The 24,052-nt window shown below is 31.9% G+C and overlaps 1 protein-coding gene across 1 annotated transcript in view; it reads right to left on the minus strand.

Annotated features, from left to right (window-relative positions):
* Positions 1-24,052, minus strand: part of LOC130443504 (uncharacterized) — a 164,043-nt gene that overhangs the window by 123,890 nt on the left and 16,101 nt on the right. The window contains exon 2 of the mRNA XM_056778187.1: positions 5,000-5,224. Within this exon, the coding sequence (XP_056634165.1) occupies positions 5,000-5,173 (174 nt within the window). The 5' untranslated portion in view covers positions 5,174-5,224. The remainder of the gene's footprint in view (positions 1-4,999; positions 5,225-24,052) is intronic.

The following is a 24,052-nucleotide window of genomic DNA, read 5'->3' on the forward strand; positions in this document are numbered from 1 at the left end:
ATATTTATGTTTTCAAATTGTATTGAAGAATAAATATAAAGTTAGAGATGTAATACTTGAATTATATAACATATTTCCAATTTAAAAAATGGACGTTTTTATAAAATAATCTAGTTAATCATCATCTCCCAAATCCTATGTATGTACTTTGACTTTCCAGTTTCTAGTTCTTCCTCTACTGTTATATATTCGATTGTAGTACATTTCTAAGTTTTTTCAGAAAAAAATTATACCAGTCCCTCTGGTTCACTTAATGCTTAATGCTATCACGCATTTTTAATTTTTTTCGCGAATGAGGTGCTTAAATTTTTGAATAACCTTGAAAAACTTCAACCCTTAATAAAAAATATTCTAGCGTTGACCAATTAATAGCACCCACTGACCTTTTATGACCAATTTCTGACTTTTTAGATGGTATAATTTTTTAATGGAACTCCTCAAACGCAGTACTAAGATCGCGGAGATGAATTTAAAATCACTTCAAGTGAAATGATCATTTTATCAGTCTTATTGTTAGTTGCGGTGTTAAATGGATTTATTCAAGCAACTGGAGCAAGGAAAATCAGTGGCTAAACAAAGGATAATTATCAGAACCCGTCGCAAATAAAGGTCGAGTCGAATGGAAAGTCTTGTTGTGTGTTTGATATAATTATGAAGATTGGTTAGTTGGTAGCTGATGTGAATTTATTAGGATTTCTCGGAGAAATATCCAGGTTTAGCTAACGAAAAGTGGATTCTCTTACAACAAGACACATATTGCGAAAGTTACGCGAAACAAGATCAAAGAACTTGGTGATATTGAACTCCTACCACATCCAGAATTTATTCTAATGATTTTATCAAGCTCTCAAAGAGCTTGCTAAAATTTGGGTTGTAACCATAAAATGGCCTATACTTTGAAAATCAAGACTTTCTTTTTGTATCATTATTTGATAAAATAAGTAAACATTGAAAACCAACATTATTTACCAGACATCCTCTAGATTTTCACGTCATCGTTTGCAATTTTTTCAGTTACTTTTATGACAGTTATACTAAAAAATATGTTTTTATTTCTTCTGATTCATGAGTGTTCGATGGAAAAACAGCATATTGTTTCCAGATTAAGAAGAAATCTATAATTGCTCACGTTCGGTGAAACCTATAGATTTATTACAGAAGTTATCCCTTGTACTCCTTTAAAACAATCTAGGATTATCATTACACACATTATTTTATGCGGTTTTGGTCACAAGAAATTTCCAAGCGAAGGTAGGAACGAATTTTGCGCAAAAAATTTATTTAAAATTTTATATACCAAAACGATAAACTAAAAGTAATTTAATATTTAATGGGGAAATATTAAAATATCTTCTTTGTTATTGCCCGCAATATTTTTTATTCCTACACCTTGAAATAGTCAGTTGTTATTTTAAAATAATTGCACTGAAAAATACAATAAAATTAATTAATATCTGGAATAACTTTCAAAGAAAAAACATGTTGCCGGCGACTTGAATTGCCATCAAATATATATTTAAATGTTGAAATAAAATCGGAAAAATGTTCTTGTAAAAAAAGAGACTATTCGTTCAATTTATCATAATGAAGACATTCCTGCGTTAAGTACTACATTTTTCTGTTCGAAATTATGAACCGTATTTGTAGATGTCAGTAATAACAAAAATTACAGTCCATAGTTTTTGCAATATCTTAAGGTAACAGACATTTTTCAATAATGCTAATATTGTTTCAATAACTAACAATTATTAACATAGTTTTCCTTTTAGCCGTGATTTAAAAGGTGTATACCAAAGTGATTTAATTAATTTTCTCATTTGAATGTAATTAATTCGTAAAGTATAAGGAGTAATGAAAGAAAGAATTCAGGAACAGTTGGCGCAATACATTAGTCTAATATAAAATTAAGGGATGTTTGAAGAAGCACTTGTTGTGTACCACGTGGTTGTCCAGTGACGTTTTGGTGTTTTGTACATTGTGATTTTTATATTTTAACAAGAAAAAAAATTAGTTACTTGTTGAAGTGGCGAATTTTGATTCCTTTCCCCTAAAGAGAAATAAGGGTGAGTCTACAAACAATTGCTATTAAAATGTCAATAATATCGTGGATGATGCAGGCAATTCTTTATTTCTTCTGTGAGTCTAAAACGCTATTTTCTGTAAACTGTTCAACAAAAAACGTCCATCTTCAATAAGAATCGAATGTCCATCAAAATGATGGATGGTAGTAGCAGCATAAGACAATTTAAGAGAATATTTAATTTTTAAGAGCCCCTAACAAACGTATCTGAGCGCGAAAACTAGGAGATCCTTAAAGGATATTAGGATGTCCTAATGTAATTTCATAAGTTTGTTATTAGACTTAGAGAGTTCTAAAAAATTTATGAAACAATAATTACAAGATGTCTTAAAATAATGACCACATTACAGAACTTTTATTTCTTATAAGCTGGTCTTTCCTTGCTTAATATCTAACGTTTAGAGATAAAAATGAGTTTTATCCGAACTATTTGTATGGAATGTAGTTTTTATTACGTTTTATATTTATTACGTATAATAGAAATGGACAAGAAATGATTACGCTGTTAATTCACTAGAAATGAATATAAGATGAGAAAATCTATGATAAGATATAGAAAAACACTGTCCAGACTGGAAACACATTTGAGTTAAAACTTACAGTTTATGTAGTAAAATCGTTTGTTTCATCATAAAAACGCTAGCAACCTGAATGCCTTTTCTAAATTTCGGTCCTAATAAAATGACAATGGGTTCCATTTTAATGTATCAGCATTGTGAAATGAAATCTGTTAAAAGCCGTGAACCCCATATGCACCCCATTAAGCAGCATATAACAATAAAAGGATTAAAGAAGCCGCATCTTTATGCTCTTACACCCAGCCTTAGATAAATTACACTTTTATGTACATTATTTCTTATAAAAAGATTTTATGAGTTTGGCTTATATAAACAATATTACTTTAGTTCTACAACTTCACCAAACATATGAATAGCAAGCTCACCATAGTTGTCATACCGTTAGTTTGTTTGGTTTACGTACCTTTTTGAATATAAAGTTGTGTTCAGAAAGGATTATAATACCGGGTATCCCAATAAGAATGGCTCTCAGCCATATCTCGGGAACCATAACGCAGTTTCCCGGTGACAACATAAGTAATATTGACATAATTATTAGAACTATTATTAAGAGAACAAGGGAAGAAAATGTTGAGGATTCAAAAAATGTTAAAATCCGTTCAGCCAACCCAGAGTAATTTATGTTTAAAGGAAAATGCTTAAAATTTACACATTTGTTAGGATATCTCGTAATACGAAAAACATATCGACATGCTGTTTTCGCTATTCTGTTGCTAATTTGATCTACTTTTATATTCCTTAATTAAAACTACATGTTTCCATTTAACATTTTTCAAGGATAACTACATTTAAAAAAATAAATAAATTGCGCCCCCTAGCGTATACGTTACTTATTAGGTTGTTTCGAAATTATAACTCTTACATTGGTAAAAAGGAGCTCTCTTCAAAAAGCCTAAGTTTGCATAGATAGGTTAAGTAGAACTGGACTTACAGGCGTTTTCTCATAATAAAGTTCCCGCTTCCTCCCACCTCTTATTTGAAGAGATAGACTAAAACTTGTAAAATCAAATATACTCTGAATTTCTTGAAGAATATGATAATCATAGTTTAAATGCATATTAATTAGGCAAAATTGGTAAGTTATTCATTTTATAATTTTTGGTATTGAATTAGGCCGTCTAGCGGTAATTTTTTTCCCGAAGCTGTACCATTAACAGTTTCCGAGATATGGACGAGAGCCATTCTTATTGGGACACCCGGTACATAGGGCAACCATTAAAGTATAAAAAAAGTTTTTATCTCTCCGAAAGAAACAAAAAAATTAAAAAACTGAAACATTCTCTCTTAACAAGTAGACTCATGTAGGTGTAATTAATTTTTATTAACTCTAACAATCAAATTTTGGTATAAGTACGAGGATGGTCTCAAAAGTACCTGGCTTGACCTAGAGATAACTGTAGTTGTTTGAAAAATACCACTATATTAGAAATTACACAAATTTGAAGACACCACGTTGTTTAGTATTTGAAAGGCCTTAGCCAACCAATATAAAATATGCACTAGATTCTACTCTGGGTGAGACTGCTCTTTCTTTATAAACAATAAAATATTGGGCCGTACGACCTAGGAAGACCAGCATCGCAGTGGTCGACCAAATGAGCTGACGACTCCAGAAACGTTGAAGAAAAGCCACAAAGCGGTACTGGATGATCGTAGACTGAAAGTGTATTTGTTAGCAGACCTTAGGCATTTCAAAAAGTGCGATACATCGCAAGGTTGGTTGGCAATATTTCACAAAAATAAAGCCGAATTTTGGCGCCGTTTCATTACCATGTATGAATCTTGGGTCCAACACTACACACCCGAAACAAAGGAACAGTCAAAAGAATGGATTGAAAAGGTAGATAGAAGAAGAAGAAAAACTATCAGTATCAGCGAGTATTATGCGACGTTGTTGCAACGTTTGAGCTAAGAAATCAAGCAAAAACGGCTGCATGTGGCCAAGAATAAAGTGTTGTTTCATCATGACAATGCACCAGCTCACACATCCGTTATTGCAACTTCATGCACCCTATTCGCCAGATTTAGCCCCATCGGATTATTTTCTGTTCCTAGACTTGAAAAAATGCCTCGGTGGTCAGCAATTTTCCAACAATGACGAGGTGATGGCTATTTTGGGGAGCTTGACGATTCTTATTATCTTATTAAAGGATATCGAACTTATTGAACGTCGCTGGGAAAAATGTAAGAAACTAAAAGGAGATTACTAAATGGAGTAGAAGGCAAAAATAATGTATATTGATTTTAATTTGGACTAACAATACCCTTTCAGTGGCATTAACATAATATTAACCTTTGAATGGATCTCGACGCCTAAATATCAACAATTAAAAACACTCACCTGTACGGCGCTATTCAGAAAGCAATTATTTTGTCCAGGTCCATTAAGCAGACCTTTTGTGCTCGTAAAAGTCATCGAATCACGGGAGGGTGTCGCTATCGAAATTGGCAAAGTTGTCGTAAGCTGATGATGCGGATGCATCGAATGATGAAGTGTTACCGATGATGACGCCATCGTCGATCGTTATCAAATATTATATATATTTATATGATGCCACATTTTCGCCTGGAAAAAAAATGCGGATCAAATCTCCAATATTTTTTATGAAAAACAAATGATGCGAAGTAAATATAATCTTTAGTCCAATTTAGGCCATTATACCTACCCTAAAATAATAAGTTTTCGATATAAACAAGCTAATTAGTCTTTTGAATTTAACTTAGAAGATATCGAAGCTCATAAATAATAGTTATTTCATCATAATGGCTTCTATTCGTTTCATTTGAAGTAGCTCTGTTTAAAATAATAATACCCTGTTATCAAATTGAGTTTAACACAATTTGAATACAAATCTTTATAATCGCTTTCAAAATAAGTTTATCTCAAGCTAATAAGAGTGTGCCAATGCTTAATCCATTTCTCCACATACTTGTTGTAGGCCTCGGCTGATATGGTAAGCGAATTACTTTTTATAGCTTCAATGGACTCGTGGCGCATTCGTCGAAACAGATTTTTGGTGATGAATTAAGGCTCAAAAATTTTTTCGACGACGAATTACTCCACGTAAATGCCTTAAACCGGCCAAGTAGTACTTCCTATTGACTGTTTGACCTTCTGGAATTAATTTATGGTGAACCACACCTTAATAATCAAAGAGACCGACGACTTTGAGTTTCGAACGACTCAATAAGGATTTTCGGTTTTTGACTCATTTTTGGACTGTTATTCTCAAGATTGTTGGATAGTTTTGATGCTATATTTATGGACCTACCACCAATGATTATTGATAATTTATTGAGTGATCTTCCTCTATTCTTAAATAGCTGTATTTCTGAGCCTATTGGGCAATGACTGGATTATTTTGCCTAAAAATTGCTCTGGTCATATAATTCTACACATGTTGAATGGGATTCATATCGGGTGATATTGTCGATCTTGTGACATTTTTTCATTTATTTTATTTCGTAAAGAAATAATTATAATGTCTTCGATATTTTTGAAGATATTGTTGAAGTTTTCTTGTATCCGATATATTAAAGAATAGAATTAATTGAATTGGAAAATTTCTGTCCTATCTCGAAAGACTGCGATTTGAATATCATGTTTTATCCTACCAAATTTCACTCACTAATTTCTTGTCCTATATGCAAAAAGGTTATTTGTTCATTATGTGAGTTGATTTATCAATATTGTCTGCAGTTACTTGTCGGCGGCCACTTTAATGCCTGCTGGCCACTACTAAGCTATTAATTGCTCTACTGACTCCACTCCGTATCTTATCTAACCGAGTAGTGATTTAGAAACGTGAGAGCTCTTCTGCCTCTATCGAATTTCAATGCGAATTTCATGTATCGATGTTAATGGTTTTGGGGTTTACTTAATAAATGCTCCTAATTTCATTAGATGAGGGGTTTGATAAAATATTCTTAAAAATTAAAAATATCAGGGAGTTACAAGACTTTTCAAAGTGTACTCTGATATCAAAACCGAAACTAGCAAATGAAATTTGACGTATTCAAAAGTATAGGAAATTAATAAGTCATACGTGATACCTAATCATCTTTTAAATAAGCATTTTGAAATTAGTTCCTCAAATCGTAAGAATTATAAGTTTAGAATTACTAGAAAGTAATATTTCTTCTGAAATTCAAGACATAAGAAATCGGTGATTTAAACTGTTTAATTAATATTTTTTCCACTTTCACCTAAACTTTCTCATTAATTTATAGTTTTTTTTTATTCCTTTACAAGAGACATATTTTAATTATATTACAAATGATTATTTGATTGTTAGATTCTTGAGTAAAATACTCAAACTGATTCTTTAAGTTGAAAATTAATATATTCCTTACTCTACTGGGTAATGTTTTAGTCCACAAAATTAACGGTCTTACTAATTAGAGAAATTCCAATGTGAACAAAGATTAAAATTAGTTTCTAATTATGTTGTAAATCCCCATTATAAATACCTTGGCACTGATTCATGAATTTTGAACTATAAAGTTTAATCTTTTGCTCAATTTTGTTATTTCATTCTAATTACGGTTTTTTCAATGACTATCCACTACAGTGACATCAAGCCGTTAAGACTTCAGTATCACGGATAACGTTTTGTAAATATTTCGAATATGATAATTTTTCATTGCTTTCAATCTGTGATTCATCGAACTCCTATAACATATTTAAGTTCTTTGGACAGCGATCGTCAAGTGCACATTTCACGTGTACTTCTAAATTTAATGTCTCAAAAAAATTCTGTTCTATTAAAAAAATCTCATTTGAAAAAAGATCTTTTAATTCATGAACCAATTGCTAAACCCTGATTATGTGTAACGTGAGGATTCCAGCCCTTCGCTTTGCTCCGCCAGTCGCAAAATCTTCCTTCACTGCACATCAGAATATTAGATCTGATTGGTTAATCTTTAGTCTACCTCACCGCCGCAGTCTATACTGTTCTATGTGCTCATGGCATTAGTGCACTTATAGCTCGTTAATGTAATAATCCTTATCGATAATGAAATATAATTTCTCTTTCACAAAAAAAATATAAATTTGTTCCTTCAGTGTACTTAGGTTTTCATCAGTATCTTCTTATTCTACCACAACTTTAAAATAATTAAATGATGATTCTTTTTGAGAGATATTAAATGGCTAGTTATCCATTTTGTTTTTCCTTCGTCTTTCCATATTTCGATTTTTATCAATTGATTTTTGTCTAATGATTGCCTTCACATAGATCAAAAATAAAAATTGGTTCTTTCACTGTACTCAGGTTTCCATCAGAATCTTTTTATTCTACTATTACTCTACTTAATTTCTATTTTTCTGAATTGATTTTCGTCTCGTGATTGCCTACACTAAGTAATTTTATTTTGCCTAGACAGAACACAACAACTTTCTACTCGTTTCTAAATTGCGGATCAACATGCATAAGAAGAAGATACCAGACAACACGACAACACTAAATCTAGATTTCATCCATATAATACAAAAAATTAAAGAAAATACACCATTACGGAATAAAATGACGAATATGGATGATGATACAAATTAGTTTTCGAGATTCTAAATCTGAGAATAATGAGGTCAAATAAAAACTTCCTATACAAACATTTAATTACAAATTACACGATAAAGAGAAAAAACACTACTAAGGTTCACCTCCATTATATGGAACACAAAAAGAATACAGGGAATACTCAAATGGAAAAAACTAGGAGAAAACAGAAACATTATCTATATCGAATTATAAGCAAATATAACTCAAAAGAGCGAGGAAAACAAGAATGGAGAAGAAAACGAATATACTAAAGAACTTCTGGAATTAACTGTAGAAATATCGATACAACAGACAAAAAGATTGATTATAAAATAGCATACGAACTAGATAATTAATGAATTATTGAAATTTCGACAACGCCAACAAGTGGTAGAACCCAGTAGGACCCTTCAACAAAATAATAATAACCAGAAAAAAATATGAGGAAAATTGATATTGCAGTTATGTTGTGGGCTTATATTATTGTTTGTACTTTCTCAGAAATTATGTTCTCGACTTGTAATTTCATTATTTTCGTTACACTTTCCGAAAACAGAGTATGAACACCGTATGAATACCGTAAAACTGAACTGAAAAGCTGCCTTCAATAGTATAAAAGAAAACATTGATTTTCATGTTTTATTAAGTTAAGAATACTTACAAAACAGTATAAAATACTTAGTAGTCGAATAGTTCAGCCGACTTTACGGATGTGTCTCTAAACTCTCAACAAAGGTATTTGATTATTATATTATGAGTAATTATCAACATTAAATTGGATTCATGTTTTCTTTTATTTCATTTCAATCTTTTCAATGTAAGACAATAAGATGTTGCTGTTCTCTAACAAATACCAACTAGAATATTTGAAATGTTTTCTCATGTGCAATTTGCTTAATCAATTGTTCCAATTTGAAGTGTTTAATGATTAGGTATGTCGATCACAACATATGTGTACATTTACAACTTTTCAATAATCATAAAATATTTTATTAGAATATGCACTTACATTTTTTCCAATCGAATCATAACTTCCTTTAATAAATCAATCTAAATTTGTGTATTTATATAACCCTTCTAAAAATACTTTTTAAACAGACTCATTCGGTATGTGCATACATGATGGTATATAAAGGCATCATATTTCTAAAAATAAAGATATTTTATATTTCATCAATGCTTCAAATAACAGTTATTCACAATGTATGTGTTCTGGATCGAAACGAGGAGTGCTTTTGGTAATATTAAGTATAAAATTTATGTGGTAATATTTTCACAACTTATGAAATTTCTAGTTATTTTAGGCAATGGTAAACTCTACCCCAAGATTACTTACTCCATCAATCCGACATGTAAATTGGTCGTATTTCTAGATGTATAAATTTTATGAAGAGGGTATTGCTGAGCTTGTTCACTGATATGACAAATGAAATCTTTTTTGTATAATCACCCGCCTTTTCTTTACAACCCTCGTACATTCTAATGGGATGAATTTAATATCTCTTACTTCATTTAATGACAAATCTTATGTTCGAGATTAAATTTTCTTAAATTAAAATATAACTTGGAATAACTGTTTATTCAAAAACAATTTCAATTCTTATTTACTGTAACCAAAATTTAGGCGAAAGGTTGTTGTCTGGACCAACAAAAAGCAAAATTAATGGTATTACAATTTGTAGGCATATTGCATGTTATTATACCTATACCTAAAGATATTTTATACCAGACTCTACATCTTATTGTTTTGCTTCCAAAATACCTAGACTCCTCCCAAAGGAGGCTATTTTTGGAGATCTTGTGTTTCATTTCCCTAGGTGCTAGTACTACTCCTTCAAGGTACTTAAGTCTTTTAGTGAAATGAGAAAAACTTTTGCAGAGTAGATACTAAGCTGTTTTCATAGATTGTTCGCAGAATCTACAGTTGTCGTCTGCCATGCCCATCGTTTTAAGGTCGTATTTAACGACTCAGTGAGAAGACGGATCACCATTTTCATATCGTTTCTAGTCATCACGAGAAGTTCCTCAGACTTCTTAGCTGATATGGTTGTTAATCTTTTGGATTCTTCGTTCAGTTCGTTATTGTGGCATCCCGTGAGGCCACAGTAGGTTTCTTTTTGGCAAGGCTGCCTATTTTCTTATTTCGTATTATATCCTAGTGGCTTGTAAGCCATATTAGAGTTACTTCGTTTTTGTTAGCTAGTACTTCCAGAGTTTACACTCCCACATTAGTTTGGATGTACACTCAATAGCTTTCAGGACCTTTAAGGTCGCTTGGCTATCTGAGAGAATGTTTATGTGGTTTTTTAGACAGGTTTCTATACAAACACTCCTAAGCACATTTGTTTATTACATACAACACCACCTGAAAATTGGTGTGATGTTCCTAGAGATATGGAGAGCTTGCATTTTGGTCCAAAAATGCCCAGTCAAGCTTCTTGCCTAGGCTCGAACTGTCTTTAATTACCACTTCGAGTGAGGTATCTTTGTTCAACACGCTTGGCCAACATGCTAGCATTTGGTCCATTGGTTTGTCACGGCTTTCTAACTTTATTAGCTCTACAATCGTTAGGTTTTACATCAGTTTTACTGTGTGGATTAGCCCGAGGGCGTCGCTAAATGCCTTTCTTTACTATGAGATGAAAATGATGTAGGTTCAGTAGCATTTCTTAGGCTATAGTAGGACAGGTTGACATTGCCTCTGTAATACTTAGACATATTAGCCAGCTTTGGCTAGTTTTTCTGAGCAGTTGTTTGTTCAGTTTTCAACCACCAAACAAGCGTTGCACATGTATTGATCATGGGTTTAATTTTCTATTAATTATTAAAGATTATTTTTTACGTGGAAAAATAAAGGAAAAATGAAGTTAAAGTGCTTCGTACCACAGAATAATATTTTCATGTAGAAGTGACCACATGAATATTATTGATGTTACTATTTCAGAAATGTTTAATAAAATCTGGGCCTTATGTTGTTTTATTTACATTTGAAATAGATTTTAAGCCGACCGCCTTTCCATCCTTCCTACCTTTATTGATGACACAAACATCTTATTCTTTACTTTTTTGACTGGTTCTAATTACTTCATAGTTACCTCTAGTCGACTTCTAATTTAAGATTTTTAAATTCAAATCATTCCAGTATTCATATTTTTAGGTTCCTAGTGCAAAGAACTTGCGTGTAGTGACCAAAAATGAATGGTTAATTATAATGTTCAATGTTATAATGTAAAATGTCCATGCCATTTGTATTAAAGAAATTTTCATTCCAGGAAAAAACTATACTTGATTATAAATAAAATTAAAACAGACTAGATATTATCGAGTTTACACCCACTTCATTTTTTATACATTGTAGACGAAGCTTTATTGGTAAACTATTTATCTCTTGACACGAAGAATGCCAACAAGATTTTCAGCAGGTCATATTTCTTCGTTGACACCTTAAACGAATTCCCCATCAGTTGATAAGAACGTTTCTGTGATTTATTTTTTGTTTTGTGGTACAATGCGGTCCAAAAATGTTTATAGTAAACCATTACTCATAGCGATAGTTAGTTAACAACGTCGAGCGACCATATTTGAATAAAAGTAATGTTTTTATTCATAAACTTTATAAACTTGGCAAATGGTGACCAGAAAAAGAGGAAAAAATGCTATATAATATTATAGATCGTGTTTGAGAAATCTTGTTCCATAATCAATATTGATAACTATTAAGTACAATTACCATGATATTTATCCATTTTCATTTCTACCTATTTTAAATGAAACTAATTTATTTTTAAGAACTTTACTGTTATAAAATGTTAATGGAAATTTGTATAAGCATGAGCTAGTTAATTTTCTAAAAACAACAATTTGCTGGAGTTTATATACTAGTAGTAACAGCTTTTCAGTTCCTTCAATTCATTTTGTTTTATAGTTTATAGTCAAAATAGATTAGACTTTGAATTAAGGGGTTATGATGATATCGTTAAAAGAACAATAATTACAACAAAAATTAAAATATTTATCTTAACAGAAAAAGTGAAGTCAGTGGAAATATTATACTTTTGTTTTGTCGTCTTTGCCAAATTTTTATTGATTTTATCAGCTTCCATTGTTAACTAATAGATACTTGAAGCGGTTGCCCTACAATAAAAAATACAAAAAAAGCCATAAGTTACTTCTTTAGCTTGTAAGAGTTGATATAACGATGTCTTCTTCAATGCTCAATGCCTCAATGCTCGGTACTAGACACTATTTTGTTTCTTCTGTTTATCAACATTGCCTACCTAAACATCAGTGATAAAATATGTAGACAACACTAGTTTCTCTTGGAGAACCCTGATCTCACGGCAATTCATAAGAGCATATCTATTAACGTAATCACCCTTAAATCATGGTGCAGTTCTAATCTTCTGTGTCTTAACGTTTCTAAAACTCAAGTATCATTATATAAAAATACATTGCAGCCTTTTATACTTAATAATACCTCCATTGACGTCCTGAAATCTATAAAGTTCTTAGGGCTTGTTATTGACAATTTTTTGAAATGAGAGTTAGATATTGCCGCTTTATATAAAAAATTTAGTTCTGCCTATTTTGCGCTAAGATCAGTTTCCAAGGAACTAAACTTATCCACCTCTGCAATAGTTTATTTTCCCTTATTGAATCGCTGGAGTATGTGAGGTGTGGCAAAACATCGGGGCTTCTTCAAAAGCTACAAAATATTGACTCTTCATCCCTGATTCATCTTTAAATCCGTTTGACCAATTCGTAAGCACGCTTCTCCAATTAAACAAAAATTGCACAGCTCTCCACTCACTGGAAAGTGTTTTCTACTCTATAAAAGATTTTTATTTTGACAATGTATACATGTAATGTATATCACATATTAAAATTTTTACATGTATATTTCAATTTTAAAAGGTATTTGGGTTATTCATTGAAATTTTTTTTGTGTATACTTTATATTTTGTTTTATTTGTGTCTTTATTTAGTTATTTGTGTGTTTGGTTCTTAGTTTTTTACAAGCTTTTATCTACAAATTGTATACAATTCTTTGACAATAAAGCATTTCTCTCTCTATTTTAACTATACTTTATAAAAACACTTTCATTGTCTTCGAAGACATTCAAATTCGCGATTCTCAAAATTGTTCTGAATAGATTCAATATTACCCGTAACTTGACCAGGGTGAGAAATTGTTGACTAAATCGAATCGGAACTCACCTCCTATTTAATTCAGCCAAGAAATATTGTTCAAGAAATATGCCACGATTATCGGATTCATCATATCCACGACTAGCCAATTCAAATGCCCCACAAAATTTAATGCAATTAATGATTTTTGACAATTTGTATCTATTGCTCGACTCATTTTCATTATGCCTTTGTATATTTAACAGACAAATAGAATATAATTGAGCCGTTATATTGGTTGATCCTAATAACGCACATTCTAACCAATTATATAGATGGCCTCTGGAGTTCTCGTGTTTTTTATCTTCCCCTTAAGTGCTCGAGAACGCTAGCCCTAATTCCCGTCCAAACTTTATTGCCACAAAAAGTATGCAGGGAAAACAAATTGAGTAATTTTTTTGGTAATAACCATATATCCAATTATTTTTAACAAATATACAGTTTTCTTCTTTTATAAAAGTTGATAATGGTTTCCTATTCTTTTTCAATTATGTATATATATATATATATATATATATATATATATATATATATATATATATATATATATATATATATATATATATATTATTCCTAAGAATATTTATAAATTTTATTATGTTAAAAACAACTTCCATGCCCTCCAAAAGCACTCATGCTCTATTATAGTATATGGTTGTTCATTTCATTGTCCTAAAAAACTAGGCAGTTCCGAAAGCGAGAAAAAGCTATTTGCCTGGCATACGCATCGCGCTGGATTCAATGCAGCATCCTAGATCATAGATAAAACGCGAAAGTATTTCCCATATGAATCTTAATATTGAAACAACGGGAAACAGACGGTAGGATGCAATTTTTTGTGAGCATTCCAAAAATTAACTTTCTAACTTGTGAAAGCTTCGGTTAAAAAAATGAATGAGTAGTAGATAATGTATTATTTCAGATTATTGTTATTTATATTATAGAATTTTAATTTTTTCATTCCTTATTTTTTTGAGAACTCTACAGTAATATAGTATTAGCCTCCCCTGGTTAGGTTTATACTTTTAACGTATACACAAGAAGTATGTATATGTTTAGTTTATTTTCTATTTCTTGGCTTTTATGTCATAATAAAAATTTGTGTCACAAATTTAATTTTGTTTGTCTTAGGTGAGACACAGATATCCTATAAAACTCTATAATAAAAAAGAACAGAGACAAATCGACTATACTACATTTTCCATTCTAGTCTTTTCCATTAAATTTTAAATTCCCGCCCGGGAAAAGTTCCGGTACTGTAGTTCCGCCTAATAATGTGTCTCAGAATTCTGTAACTGATTTCTTCACCCCAATCAAATATAATGTATTTACATTTCTGCAAATTATTTTTCTATATTATTAGCTTCTACGATTACGTATTTTTTCAACATTTAGGTAATTTTTCCATTCTCTTCTCTTTGAATGAATTTAGACGGGTAGCTAAGGTGCTCGGAAGTAGTAGAATGCGTTGGTTTGACGTTCGCATAAGAAATCTAGCGATAGAACATCTTTCAAATTGTAAAGATCCGTGACCAACACTTCCCCTGTAGACAATCGAGATTTGGCTATCACAGAGTTTCCTTTGACTTTTTGCAATTCATATGTGCACGTGTTGATTTCATGCAAAAAAGCTTCTTCGAAACGAGTTTGAGGCTAATAGAGAAATGCGAACCTGTTCGAATTAATGATAATTATTCAGCAACCTTGCAGTTTTCTTGAGGAACCCAAATATTTTAGGATGATTGGTTGGTCACTTCCATAGCAGTCACCAAGTTGATTCGAACTTTGAAGCACTGTAAAGCGTCGATCCTGTTCGATGAGCTAAAAAACTAGTGCACTAGAGGGAGGACGACGGAGAAGTGCTTGATTCGGAATACGTCACGATTTTGCTGGAATTGTTTACACCAAACTCTCACTCTTTACCATGAAATTTCTGCTGGATTCTTGTTTTACAATCTTAAGAAATTAATCGTCTCATTTACTATAGTAGTAATCATTTAGCAAGCCGGTTGATGTGAATTCCCTACTCTAGGTATTCCCATCCAACGATTATAAGTGCCCAAACACACACACAAACACCCTTCCTCAGTCTCAATCCTTAAAGGCTTCTTCTAATTTGATTTACCGTCGTAGATCTGATGTGCGGATTACTTCTATACTCTTAGATTTTCATGGAATTACTGAAGAAGAGATTTGATGCTGCATTAGTTATTTGTTTTTCTGTTATTTGGTTTCTTATTAAGAAGTATTCATCATCAAAACTTCCAAATTGAATTAACAAAAAAATTATTTATTTAGAAGAAAATTTCATTATATTTTCAACCGTAAAGATTCGAAATTAGTTTTTTAAGAAAAAAAACATTAGGAGGTCCGTTTTAACCTCACAGCATGGTATTTCATGAGAGCTTTTTTATTTATTTTTGTTTGGCATTGCATACTTTCAATCGTCTACCTTGTATGTGCAAGACTTGTAAATTTATGTTACAGGCCGTTTATAAGAAATTTATAATGACCGCGATTGAATGCAAACGTAGATGGAATAAGGAATTAATTCCTAATAGAACGCATGCCAAGGACTTTTTTTAATGAATACTGCTTGTGCTAGAATGAAACTGATATCTATAGTATAAACGAAGATAATTATAACTTAGTAAATGTGAGGCATTTACATTTTTATGTGCGGCAAGGTGAAATCAATGAACTTATCATTTATAGTATCAAAACATCACGACCTACAATCTACACAGATCGTATAAAATTGATTGCAATGAAATTAAATTCCATCACACTATTAGCTACTTACTATGATAGAAATAATAAACAGTTCCAATAAAAACACTTAATTATCACAACATTTGAGGCCAGCATTTCCAAAATGTGAGTACCAGTCTGAAATTGGTTTTTGGCGTTTTTTAGTTAGTTTTTAGCATCTTTTAAAGTCCATGCTTTACCTATTGGAAAATTCCTAGTACAGAAGTTTGTACACCACGTGATGTGTAACTCAAAAATGGCTAAATTTCGTCTTCGTAAACAAACGTCTTCGTGAATTTTTCATACAACTTACTGGTTTCGTTATGTTATGCGATTTCAATCTGCACCCTGTGCTGTGCAAAAGTATTATTGGTAACGTTTTACGCCAGTTATTATCAACGGGATTGAAAATATCTCTTCAAAGTGACACCATTTATCGACCAGATTTAATTAATGGATGTGAATCCTAAACGCTAACACAAAAGCAGAATAACAAATTATGTGGGCAGAAATATTTTAGAAAAACACCAGTCTCGAAGATAGAAAGATAACATATCACTAAGTACTTAAAAATATTATTTTTGTATTTTCTATTATATCATCCTCTCTTCTACTTCACATCTTTGAAAATAAATTGCGTTGAAATATTGTTGGTGTCGCTATTCGAGATTCAAAAATTAGCAATTTAGATTTTGGTCTCAGGGCAAGCCTGTCGTCTTTTGTATGCTAATTTCATCTTCTAAAATTATTAACTGTTCGCCATGATGGAATTAATAATTAAGTTTGGAACTGGTTATTAGTCTATTTACATACATAAATCACTCGAAAAACATTTGCGAGATTAGCTAGATTCTATATCTAGGTTTGAAAGTACATTGAATCAAAAATTCTTAACATTTGGATATCAAGAGTTCTACTAGATCCTCGATACTATTTTTCTGAACAAATGTTTGAAACGTGGTATTCACGGTTTCATTGCGAAGCAGATATCGAAATGGTAGAATATTTGTTTTTTAACCTTTATTAAAAATATTACAAAAAAAGCTTAAAATGGTACAGGCTACCTCTTCCTAAATAATGAGAAAGTCACTGAATCTTAATTCTACATTTCTACGCCGTTTTTTATCAGAGATAACTATCAAAACTTGACATCTACTTCACCGATCAAATTATGGTCAACTTTAGTCCATTTATTAAGGGGCGAGGCAAATACCTGACTGAGAGCAATAACAATAAAGTGTCATAATGTGGCTCTCTTTACAATAAAATTACCTGGTATATACCTCTTAATGATTTGTAAGACAGCAATCAAGTAAAAACAGTGCAATAAATAAAACTGTTTAATATTTTGGTCCATTGAATTTGACATTTAACTTATTTAAAAGATAAATTTTCCAAGTTTTGTACGATAATTAACCGAACTGGACACGTGTAATGAATTTTAAAAAATCGTATCAAAAGTCGATGTCAGCTGTAATATAGAATTGTATTAAAAGCAACTTCGAATATTCTTGACGTGTCATTTATAAAAAGCACAAAGCAGATCTTTATTATATAATCGACGCAATTAGTCACGCACGTAGGTTTAAGATCGACACATTTGAGATCTTTTTTAAAATAAGAATATTGCAAAAAATATTAATCTATTTCTATATCATTTCAATGGCGGGTTTTCTAAAACTGCCAATATACTGCCAAAAGATATTTCATAATCTTTACTTTTCTATGTAAAAAGCAAGTAATGCACTCGAATAGTTCTAGTGGTGATCGGGAAAGACTTGCCTGGTAGCTATTCTACAGGCTTGCACTTCTCCAAAGAAAGGAGTTCCGATAAATTAACGTTCTGGGCGTCTGGAGATGCTTGGGGATATTGATCTTGAACTTCTGTAGATTGTAATGTTCGGGAAAGACTTGCCTGGTAGCTATTCTACAGGCTTGCACTTCTCCAAGGAAAGGAGTTCCGATAAATTAACGTTCTGGGCGCCTGGAGATGCTTGGGGATATTGATCTTGAACTTCTGTAGATTGTAATGTTCGGGAAAGACTTGCCTAGTAGCTATTCTACAGGCTTACACTTATCCAAAGAAAGGAGTGGACATTTTTATCGTCCAATAAGAGCTTTGCAATCCAAGGTTGTTTTCATGTTCCAAAAACCACTGAGGTGCTACAGCTCTTGTTGATGAGAAACAATTTCTTAAGAGTTAATAAACTTTGACTTATTTACTTGTCCTGTGCTTTAAAATATTCGCATCAGGCGTTTTTGGTGCCGTACCTCGTTGGTACGACAACAGAATCTGCTCTCTTGTTCAAATTTGAACATTTCAAACGCTCTTGAATATTCTCATTTCTTCTAGGCATGATAAACAATCGTAAATTATGGTAAGGTCACGTTTGAAAACATTATAGATTGAATATATTCTGTATTTTGATATAGGAATGTATAGGTTAGTCAATTAATTAAATCAAAAAAGAATGGTATGCAAATAGAAGTACTTGAATTTTAATCTTCTGTGATGATAAAATAATTTCTATGTCAGTGAATATATTTCTTTTTTATTGGATACGCCTAATTGGTTTTAATGGCACACCTGGGAAATCAACATAACAGACAGAAAAACATTAAATTATAGTATGACAGGCAAAAAAAACAGGAAGAAATAGAACTCTTGATATCAAAAATGAAGAGAACCCACAAAACAACACATGAGGAGTGCTTCAGTGGAACGATTGAGATGAAAAATTCGTTGATTGTTTTTTATTCTTGTGAAACACTCCGAAACACTTGGAAACATCTTCAAGACGCTGTTTTTGTTCCATTGTGAGCAAACGCGGAACCCATCTTGCGCACAGCTTTCTCATGTCCAAATTTTCAGTTAATATGTGATGTATCGCACTTTTTAAAATGCCTTCGGTCTGCTAACTCTCGCACAACATTTCTGGAGTCGTTACCTAATTTGGTCGACCACCACGAAGGAGTAGTTTCACTAGAATTTAGCTCAGCGTTTATATTAGTTGGGGTAATTCAAATAAAACTATTGTATTACATAACGATGACCAGCTTTTTCAATGTTTACAAATTCTCTGAAAACGTTCATTATTGATGGCTGCCAAACAAATACTAAACAATCTTGAAACATATGCTGTATAGATTGTGTATTTTCTAGTAATGTAGTATTTTTCAAGCCATCTCTAGGTCAAGCCAGGTACTTCTAAGACCATATTCATATATCAATTTTTGAGAACCTTTTCGAATAATAAAGAATTCGGTCATAAAAATCAAATTAACTTTAACCATTATTTTTTCATTATCATTAAAATTAAAAAAATGAATTAAATTCTTTTTTTGCGAATAGATGCATTTAGTACACATTATATTAATTTTTGTCAATGTAATAATCGTAATTAAAAGCAATATTACTACCGTTATTAATAGTTACAGGTGAATTTTCTTTACACGCATTATAAGTAGTACTTCATTTGGTAGTGGTTCTTGTAATAGAACTAACAATTTGTATAATACAGTTATTCTTAATCGCAGAAATTTTCTTCCTCGTTCTAAGTTGTTGTTTACGTTGTCACCGATTACAGGCGAAATGAATGACTCATGTTTAATTTAGTATTTTTCAGTTTTAAAAACATACCAACTTGTTTTCCCACAGCAGCCAACTTATTTATGCCGACTTGTTGCATCGTGCATTCACCATTCTTATAATTTGAAATCAAAGAGTTTGATGGGTCATGAGATGGGCAAAATGAAAAATATTTTCTACAAATTCACTTAAAATGTTAAACGATATAGTGTTTCTTTGATTGTTATACTGCTATATATTTCGACTTTATCGAAAGGACTCGTACTAGTCGTAGTATTTCATATTGTCATTACTTAAAATTATGTGATAGTTGAATAGATGAATCACATTGTTCTTTCTCGAATAATTAAATAATAATGAACGATCAATTGGTAAATCTACTAATCCAAATATTTCAATTATTGAATTTGAATTGAACATTCAATAGAAACCTGCAAATCGCATCGTGATGCCGAAAGAAATGAGATACGCAATTCTCAGAAAAAATAGTAAGCTTATTGTTAATATAATAATACAATTAATCAACGAAGTAGCAGCTGAATTTCACAAGGCTTTGTAATAATGTGTTTTACGATCAATCATTGAAAAAGAAATAAATAATCAAATTTTGATTCAGCTTTTGGACTAGAAAAAGAACAGTTAGTTATTTTCATTCAATCAGTTACAAAAGGTACTAAAATTTTAACATTCTTATGTAACATAGAAGATTTCATTGCATATTACCAATTTCTAATTCCTTTCAAGTGAAAATAAATCTGACTGAAGGCCAAAGTACTGCAGAAATCCATCGGAGAATGAGTCGTGTATATGGGGAAAATTTCATGAGTAATGGTGTTGTGCGTGAATGATGTCGAAAATTTGAAGATGGCTGTAATGATGTGCCTGATGAAGGGGACCAAGGACGCAAATCTGTTGTTTCAGACGACGTGGTTGAAATAATGATTAAAGAAAACTGGAGATTCACCATTACTGCTTTCATCTTCTTCCTGAACTGAAGACGTGGCTTGGTAGGAAGCGCTTTCAAACCAATGGCGGCAACTTTCTTTGAAGAGGGTATTGAAAAGCTTGTTCACAGATATGATAAATGTCTCAATCTCTTTGGTGGTTTTATATTAACTTGTCTCTTATTTATAGCCTATCGAAGAGAAAAAACGGCCTTCGTATAATGCATTTACAAAGTGTTGAATGCTTTGAATTGCAACTACAAGAATTTATTACTACTTTCATTTAGAAACTTGTAAAGTACTCAACTAATAGTTCACAATATATTCATATTATTTTTGTTCAACATTCCAAATCGAAAAAATTAAAGCTTCGTAAGTTTCGATTCAGTTTTGCTTCTAAATCCTCAAAAACTTCAATATCCCCCAAGTTACTAATACCGTCTAAACACGTGATTGAATTGTATCAGAAAATGAAAAAGAAAACAAGTAGCGCAGGTGCGTGTAATCAAGAAAAGGACGTAAAAGAAGAGGACGTGTTCTTTCTCACTTGTCAAGCATTAAGCTAGGGGATTTTAACCTTCGACCAAAAAGTCATAGGCGTATCCAAATACAATAAATCGAGATTTAGAAATTTAGTTTAAAATCAAAGTGGAGAAAATGACAATAAATTTCAATGAAAACTTTATACAAAAATTTTCCACCATGAAAACAAAATAATTATTATGATCCACTTGATTTCTTTGCCGTGTGTTTTGTATTTTTTTCCGGGGTCGATGGCTTTTCTTATATGCGACGGATAGAATTTTATCACTAATTTTTTTAGATTTTCCATATGTTATACCATTTCGATTTCGTTGTGGAATCTTGTTGCAATTGCGGTGTAGTCTGCGTAAAATGTCCAGAGATATCCAGCATGCGAAATAGAGGAAGAAAGAGACTCATTGGATTCTTTTTTTGGGTGGAATGTGGAAATTTTCATTTGGGTCAAATGTAATTCAAGTTTCGTCATATGGAAAAGAATTTCTTTTGAAGGGCTATGATTGTGGAGATATTAGGAGGAAGTTGAATTCAATTCTGGAAATGAGGGGAAGAGCTCGATGGAGCAAACAGATTTTTGGACAGTAGTGTTTTCGTACAACGGCGATTACAGCTATGGATCTAGTTTTCCTTATATGGCTTATGAACGAGTTCATCAGATTACAGGAAAATCGCAGAAAACCTGTACACTGACGTGGCGTGCGTCTTTGTTGTTCTGGTTTTATGTACTCCTCTACCTCGCAACGGGTCACCCTAACTCTCAAATCTTTGCAACTGTACTTGAATAGCTCGTACATATAACAGCAGAAGCATGTTTTCCAACATAATATGGATGTCGCCATAAGCAATTCCGATTCAATTTTCTGAGCTAACTAATGAACACAAATAGAATTTGTGAGTGATACGGTTATCTTTGGTGTGAAGCACCCAAGAGATTTTTTAGAAGTAGAAAAGTCGAAAGAGCTTGATACAAAGTCAAATTTATTTGTGAAACTCTATGTTTTTTATCAGTCAAAAGCGGATAACCAATAAATCAAATAAACTAGTCAACATTCTCCTTAGCGCGTTCATGTATTGTACTCATCTTCACTCGTTCTATAATAGTGTGTATTAATACGCAATGAGTTTCAATTTTGAAATTCACCGATGGCATTTAAAGTTATCCAGAATCAATTTCGAATGACTCAATGTTGATTATATCTATGTTAGAACTATGAACAAGAGAGTAGTTTGTTTTAAATTGTTTGAGCTCGTACCGAATCCATATTTTTGAAGTTAGTTCTTCGAGGAAGTCGTAAAATGCATTGTCTTTTGCTTATATATTTTTCATTGGTGAGTATCAACCATTTTGGAAGCTATTATCGTCCTCTCCTCAATTTGGGAGGTTTATCCAGATTGTAAACTGAGGCTGATGGAGTTACTTAAAATTATTCATTTTTTTATGTAGAAATGGAGAGCCGCAAGTTTACATCAAAATAGTTGCTTGTGGTGAGCAAACCGCACGTTGACGACTCCTTGGTTGAAATTAAAGGATGAATATATGCCCGAAATTTGTTACAAGAAATAGTGGGCACATAAACAAATGACTACACAATGTTTTTCCGCTTGGACCACAAAATATTTAAAGATTTATTATTGTTGAGGGGCGTTCACACTGTCCATTTGAGTTGATCAAGTCAAATTAATTCAATAGACATACATTTAATGACGACAGTAGTTGTAATTGAATTTATAGTTAGAATAAGATTAGTTCTAGCTAAGGAATGATCAAAAATTATACATAAAAAAAAATAAAGTGGAAAAACATTTACAGAGTAGATTACTCGTCTAGGGACTAGGGACAAACAACTTTCTCTAATATGGAACATCCAGTAAATTACAAAAATTTTCTTTATATTAAAGAACAGTATCACTACTTGCTAGTTAAATTTGAAATAGGTAAGCAAAATACTTTAATACGTGACGCCCTTTTACTTCGAATATAACTAGAAATAATATTAAAATATCTAGCATTGGCTGATTCATTGAAAAGTTTAAGATACTCGTATTTCTTGTAAATATTCAAAGGACATATCCTCAATTCTTAAATATACAAGTTGCACTCGTTAAAACTAATAACACATTCAATTCAGTAGATTAAATGAGCTGAATATATGGGTTTACATGTTCAATTCGTACCGTGACTCTTTATTTGACTTGACAACTCATATAAATAGTGTAAACGCGCCTTTAAACGTAAATTTATAGCAGATTCTCAAAGATTCTCTGTAACTTTGAGGTACTTGGCAAATGGTGTCGATTTTGAAGATACTTTTGTTTATATCAATGTTGATTTTATTATTCACAGCACCGGCATATCACGATGTACGGAGATAAATGTTGGCGCTCTTTATATTTTCGTTCTCCATAGTTGTGTTCAAACAGATTTGTCAAACACACTGTCCATCAAAATTTCCACCAAACACGTCAAACATTTACATTGTTTGGCAAACAAGCGAGCACACTTTTTAAAAAGTTGACGAACACGTTTGTCAAATAAAACTTTGACATGTACACGTCACTTGATAAATAATGTCAAATATACCGTGAATGTTTTTCTGTAGCTCTCTCACTCTATCAGTAAAAGACATAGTCCCTATTCACGCTATTCAAAAATTAGCTGATAGGCGACTGTGTTTATCTGTTATTAGGCGCTTGATTTCCTATAATTATCAAGAATCTCTACACGAACAACGCCAATTTAACTTTCGAACGTTATATTTTAGAAACGTCAAAATGTTGAAAGTTGATGCGCCCATGATGAAAGTAGCCCTAATATCTTACCTTACTAATGGTACCCACCTGCT

The sequence above is a fragment of the Diorhabda sublineata genome, chromosome 1 (genome assembly GCF_026230105.1).
Source record: "Diorhabda sublineata isolate icDioSubl1.1 chromosome 1, icDioSubl1.1, whole genome shotgun sequence".
In the NCBI taxonomy this organism is placed as follows: domain Eukaryota; kingdom Metazoa; phylum Arthropoda; class Insecta; order Coleoptera; family Chrysomelidae; genus Diorhabda; species Diorhabda sublineata.